We start from the raw sequence: 6,736 nt of genomic DNA, 5'->3' as shown, positions 1-6,736 counted from the left end.
TGTTAATCTGGAAATAACAACACCTCAATAGACTTTGTAGAAGCAAATTAGCTAAAGTTAAGTTATATATTGTTGAAATATTCTGCACATTAATCTGAATTTTTGCCAAGTAGCTTCAGATAAGTACTGTAACTGTGTGTTCTATTAGATGGATATGGTGAATCACATGGTGGTGAAATGGCTTGGGGGCTTTGCTACAACCATAAATTGAACCCCCAGTCAGAGCTACTCTGATGATAGCAATGAACTGTACCCTTGTGTTGAAGGAGTTGAGTACTATGGCAGAGGCACTATTCCTGTTTACAGGTCAGACTGATGTCACTTCTTTGTTGATGTTTGTTAGGAGCTGAGTAGGCTATGTTATTGATAATTTTGGATCTGCTTGTTGATATTCACCAGGAACCACAGCTATGATATCTCATTACCAACATTATCTTGACTTGATGGGAGTTGGCCGTGAGCACTCTGGACATAACTTGGGGGGTGTTTAGTTCATTTTGCAAAATTGTGTAAAGATGTAAAGAGGGCATTTGAAGTACTAAATGAAGTCTATTTGCAAAACTTTTTGCATAGATGGGTTGTAAATCGCGAGACGAATCTAATGATGCTAATTAATCCATGTTTAATCAATAATTAGCGAATGGTTACTGTAGTATCATTGTTGCAAATCATGGATTAAATAGGCTCATTAGAATCGTCTCGCGATTTACAGCCCATCCATGCAAAAAGTTTTGTAAATAGACTTCATTTAGTACTTCAAATTAGCAAGATTCCGTTTCACTTAATGCGTTTACGGCTTTTTTGCAAAAACCTGTAAAGATCTAAACAGGGCCTTGGATTGTGGTGACCAGGTGGCTTTCAATCCATCATCAGAGAGTTCCGACTTCTAAGAAACTGTTTTAAAAATCTGTGTTTGGGTTGTGGGCCCAATAACTGGTTTCCCTAAGCTAAGTGATTATGTCTGTGAAACAACGGTTGTTTGCCCTATGGCATATGTAATATGTGCTATGATACTTAGTATTTTCCCACCGTATAACACTGGCCAAGCCGCACGGAGGGCGCGGCTAGGTTTCTAGTGTGAACTGGACGTGACACAGATTCTTGACGACAGGATGAAGGATTCAGCATTTCAGACATCCGTGCTGAGTGACACCAGACCAGAACATCTATACCCAACACGTACAGCAATCATCTAGGCCACTTCACGCTTGGTACTTTTGCAGCTCGTGCACACCCCATTCCACGCCAGGATTCCACAAACACACTCCACCACCACCACCACCAGCACAGCATAAGGCAAACAGAACCCCCCTTTCACTGACCAGCTGGCACCATGCGCTTGCTGCCTCCAATCCACAGCAGGTCATCAGCCAAGACCAACAGGAACCAAAGCACCCGAAGCCTTTCGACAGGCACTAAGGTAGTACGCTATAGATAACAATAATAATTACACTATTGGTACATTTTGTGACACCCTCTAACCCTCTGAAGGCAAAAGGTTACTGAAGAAGGCACTGAGCCAAGAACGTTCAGCGGACGCTACCACGACGCCTTAACACAAGGACTCATGTATGGTGCGACATCGCAACATACTCCAACTAAGGTAATCGACAAAAGAAACCCATGGGACCATTGCTGCTATTCTACAACCTGTCTGATATATGCAAAAGATTGTTCCCCCCCCCCCCCCCACCATCACGGACATCCTTTCCAATCTGCCATGTTCAGTTAGCTTTCGCATCCTTTCTGGACCCCCGGTCTATGCCGATTTCTGGGGCTGCTGCTGCTGTTGCTGGCCTTGCTGCTGCGACTGGGGTGCCTGCTGCTGTTGCTGCTGCTGTATTTGCAGCTGCTGGAGCTGCAGCATCTGGGAGTTCATCTGCTGCTGTAGGCTCTTCGGCATGCGCCCATCGGTGATCTCCCCGGTGGCGAGCTTCAGACGCTGGACCTCGGCGGTTAACGCTTCATTCAGGGCTGCACAGTGCGTACACATGAATCAGATTACAGTGCACAAAAATAGTGATTATAGTTATGCAGCGGGCACTAATACATCCTTGTAAAAGTTTTCCCGTGACAGAAACCTACACTATATATACCTGGATTTCAAAAGCAAGCAAGCACCCAGTGTCATGAAAGCAAAATGGCTATATTTGTAGTTGAGCTAACATTGCAACTTTGACTGACTGAATCTAAAATCCTGAAGGACATAAATACCCTTTCAAATAAAGGGTCTGCAAGTACAAAAAAAAAAATCACAACATGACAAGTAGCGTGAGTGGCACCATACATGCTGATAATGCAAACATCACAAACATATAGGCTTCTGATGCAAGTTCTTTTTGTGAACAAGCGTGCAAGTTCCAAATAGTAGGCCGAGCAGTTGCTAAATACTATCATCATGAAAATAAATCAACTTGCTGTACACAGCCACCAACATTTTATCATGTCAAGTTGGAACTTGCAGTCACCTCTTTGATTAGCAAAACAGTACTTCTGCCTAGCTTTATCAGATTTTGCATATGTCAGCACTGATTACACTGCAAGAACCTTAAAATCAACCAATAGCATGACCTCATGCCAATTAGTTCACTAGTTATTTACTGACCGCAAAATCCTAGCCTCAGTGCAGAATTTTCTGAAATCAGTTGTGATATATATACCAGAAACAATAAATAAGCACAAAACGAAAGCTTCTGGGAGATGAAGAAAAACAGTAAGTGCCCCTCTTGTAAGATTCAGAAATAATAAATTGAAAAAAAGACATTAGGAATTCATCTAGCTAGCAAATTATGTCTTGATAATCACTAAACTAAATTATTCGATTAATCAAAAAAGAAAATAGCCAAGTCTTTTATCAACCGTAAGTTAGCATATCATTTAGGCAGAACTTCGCAATATCAGCAATGGACAGCAAAAAACAAAACAAGGCATACATGCATGCCAAACTAAACAGATTACGGCCGCCGCCGATATATTAACGGGTTATGATAATCCATAGATGATACATTCATCGTACACCAAAGACCATGTCATATATTCAACTCAACCAGATACTCAGATATATAACAAAACTCTAAATCAATTCTTAATAAGTTTATTGAAGATGCCAAAAGTCACGATGTTAATTTCATCACAACCCTTAGGTAGGGTACTATTGCGATGTTTCTAATTGTCCCATCAAATTTTAAATGTCTAACAAATTTGGAAGTGGCAAATCATTCTCATGGTGTTTATCGAACACCTATGACAGGAAAAAAAGGCAAGTATTTACCTAGTAATTAAAAAAATAATTTCCTCAACAAATTTATTCATAGTCATTTCAAATACTAGCATTAAGAGAATCAACACACATTATTGTCATTCTGAGTTTGCTCTACAATTGACTAACAAAAAACATGTTTTTTCCTACATATGAGAATTGTCATTTTTTTCTAATGCAGCTAGATTGGTTGTATAACTTAGCATATTCATCAAGTTCCAATGTAGAAAGTACATTGTTAAGATGCAACTTAAGTAATAATAGCCAGATTCAACCCAGAAGAAGTTTGATAAACCCCACGTTCCAAAATGTCAACACTACCAAAGCAAAGCTGAACATGAAATGCATCAACCATAAAAAACACTGCCACTGGATTCACAACAGCAAGCAACCTATGCATGCATAACTTCCATGAGCAACTTGACAATTGGGATTTAAGAAATCAAACAGAATGGACAATGTGCACGAACGCAAGGTACATTAGTCAATATGCTAGCTTTTGAAGAAAAGGAAACATTTTTCATTGTTACTAGAAAACTTAGAACAGACGCCAAGAAGGGTCACAACTGCAAGAAGCTTACCATCTCTCAGCTGTGCTTGTTGCTCCATTGCTTGCAGCCTGATTTTTAGCTCATTGTTCTGAGTGGCCAGTCCAGCTGAGTCCCTCTGCAAACAATTAGAACAAGAGAAACTTAAACCATGAGAATTATAAACCAAAAATCCAAAATATAATCTGCACAAACCTGCAGCATTGTCAGCTGTGCTGAGAGTGTTGTAGCCTCTGTCTGCAATACTTGCACCTTGTGCTCAAGCTCCTGGATGTACCTCATCTTGCGCTCCTTTGACCTTGCCGCTGACTGTCGATTGGCCAGAATCCTAAAAATGCTCAGAAGCCACCATGCTCAATTTCAGGAAAGGAGGGAATTTTATCCACTACACGAAGAAATGCACACCTTTTGACCCTTTTGGGATCAGTCAAAGCAATCTCAGCAAGACGCTCATTTGCCATGATCTTCTTCTTCTCAGACTCGGTGAACTCTCCATTGGCGAACTCCATATCAAACAGCGCCACAGCACCACCTTCCAGAGAGCCACTCCCACTCCTGGTGAGGCTGCCGCCGGGAGAAGGCAGTGGCAGCTTGGGAGACTCATCCCCAGCAGAAAAGTTGAGCGTCCCCATGAAGCTGTCCATGGAGAGGCTGCGACAATGCCGGGACTTGCCCCCGTCCTTCCTGTCGATCGACGTGGACTGGCTCTCGGCCTCGTTCTCGCTGCTCTCGGCCGCGCTCCCCGCGCGCGTGCCGCTGGCGCGGCTGTCGCGGTCGTCGTGGCGGTCCTCGGAGGAGTTGAGCGGGTCGATGCCGTCGAGGTCCATGTAGGCGTTGACGAGGTCGTAGAGCGCGGCGTCGCCGCCGCCGCCGTCCAATCTGCACCCCTCGGCCGCGACGGTGACCTCGCGCTTGACCGGCGCCGGCGGGGGCAGCGGCGGGCTGAGCGGCGCGAAGCCGCCGAAGGGGATGTCGCTGTGCGAGCGGCGGTGGGCGCCCTTCCTGGGCGGCAGCCCGAGCGGTGGCGGCGGCGGCTGCTGCTGCTGCTGCGGGTCGGAGCTGGACGAGGCCGGGGACGGCGGCACCGCGTGCGCCGCGGCGCCCAGATCGGCGTACGGCGGCGGCGGGAGTGGGTCGAGCGAGAAGAAGAGCGGCTGGGAGAGGGAGCGCGCGTGGTGGTCCCCGCCCCCCGGCGCTGGGATCTGGGCGTAGGGCGACGGGAGGCGCGGCTGCGGGTGCGCCGGCGGGCGGAGCGACGGCGAGAGGCGGCGGTACCCGGACGCCAGGTCGAGCGGGGTCGGGGAGCGCGGCACCGGCGGCTGCCCCCCGAGCTGCGGCGAGAGGTGGTGGCGCGCGGCGCCGGGGTCGGCGGCTCCCGGGTCGTCCATCGGGGCGCGGCAGCGCGGTTCCGGAAGGCCGCCCCGAGCGCAGCAGGAACTGCCGGAATGCCGGCGGCGAGCGCGAGGTGGGATTGGGGGGAGGCAAAGCCGAGGCGCGCCGAACCCGCAGCTGGAGGAGGATGGCGTAGGGGATGGACGCGCACGCAGTCCAGCCGAGGATGGAGAGCGAGCAGCAGCTATCGCGAGAACCCAAACCAAAAAAAAAAATATGGTTTTTCCGTGGAAGCAATTGGAATTTCCGAATTGTTTAGGGGGGCTTTGGGGCTAATCGGTGGTGGGTTCGCGTGTGCATGTGGCCCGAGGCCGGGTTACGTGACGCGTCATCCTAAATGTCTAATCAGCCCCTGCTTTTTTAAGAGAAAATATTCGGCACCTCCTTTCCGGCGGGTATCCCCCATTCCGCGTCGTCCGATTGACCCAGGGCCGGGGGTGACGTGCCGCTAATATCCGGCACGGGGGGTATTTTAGGTAAATCTGGTCTTGGGTGTGGTTGTTAATGATTGATGACGCCGCAATTAGTGGGTGCGTGTGCGTGGGGTCAGGGCCCCCTGTTCTTCGCTTCGGACCGTCTCACTCTCACCTCGTCCATCATTCCGCTGCTGTGTGCAGACTAGACCACTACCACCACCCACATGGACATGGGTCTTAACTGGCGACTTCCTCGGTGATTGGAGTGAAATATATAGCGATAGTCATCGTTCCGGATTCATGGTAGCAATTGGGAATTCTTTTGTCCGAATAGGAGTGTATGTGCTGTTATGGCAATTCTAAAAGTTATACTTAGAAATTGTATCGAAGTAGTAAGATTTTTTTTTCGAAAAGGACTGTAACATATATTAAAGATCAAGCACAGTACAATCCTTTTTTAGAGGCCGGCGGCGCTAGGGGCCAGCGGCCCTGGGGCTTGGCGGCGCTCGGGAAGAAGGGGAAAACGGAGAGGAAGGCGCGGGGAATCGATTCCCGCCCTCACCTTGCGCGGAGGCGGCCCGAGGGGGCGGGGCCACGAAGGCTGGCGGCGGCGGGCGCTTGTCTATGGTGGCAGCGCTGCAAGGCCGGGGAGGAGGCGTGCGGCGGTGGAGGGGGTTGCGGCGGCCGGAGAGTGTGCGGAGGGGGGGGTCTATTTATAGGCTGGCGAGGCGAGAGGGAGGGGGTGCGTGATGGCCGGCGGCCGGCAAGCTCTGCGGCGCCTTCAATGGTGTGGGGGCGGTTCGGTGGCGCTGAGGCGACGTTTGGCGGTGGCGTGTAGCGCGGCGAGGTGACGGGCGGCGCAGAGAAGGACGGCAAGTGGGTGGGCGGCGTAAGGGGGTACGGCGGCCTAGGAGCTCGGGCTCGGCGTGCTCCGAGCTCGCGCGGCCGGCGGCGCTGTGCTTCGCGGGCGCCGAGGCAAGTAGGGGGAGGGGCCGGTGGCGCGTAGCGGCAAGTGGCCGGTGGGGGCGGCGCAGGTGGGTTGGGCAGTGCAGAGGAACGGCCGGCATCGAGCTCTGCTCGGTGTCGTGCTGCGCGTGGGAGGAAAGGAGAGAGGGAAGGAG

The 6,736-nt window shown here is 50.0% G+C and overlaps 1 protein-coding gene across 1 annotated transcript; it reads right to left on the bottom strand.

Annotated features, from left to right (window-relative positions):
• Positions 1-1,411: 1,411 nt before the first annotated feature.
• LOC120679088 (bZIP transcription factor 29-like) lies at positions 1,412-5,442 on the bottom strand. The gene is made up of 4 exons (XM_039960592.1): positions 4,213-5,442; positions 4,003-4,135; positions 3,841-3,925; positions 1,412-1,974 (listed from the first exon to the last, which is right to left on the bottom strand). The coding sequence occupies exons 1-4, from the start codon at positions 5,193-5,195 to the stop codon at positions 1,760-1,762; spliced, it is 1,416 nt and encodes a 471-aa protein (XP_039816526.1). The 5' UTR covers positions 5,196-5,442; the 3' UTR covers positions 1,412-1,759.
• Between the last annotated feature and the right edge of the window lie 1,294 nt (positions 5,443-6,736).

Source organism: Panicum virgatum, chromosome 6N (assembly GCF_016808335.1).
Source record: "Panicum virgatum strain AP13 chromosome 6N, P.virgatum_v5, whole genome shotgun sequence".
NCBI classification, from domain to species: Eukaryota; Viridiplantae; Streptophyta; class Magnoliopsida; order Poales; family Poaceae; genus Panicum; species Panicum virgatum.
The sequence above is the reverse complement of the archived record's forward strand: the minus strand, read 5'-3'. Positions and strand labels throughout refer to the sequence as shown.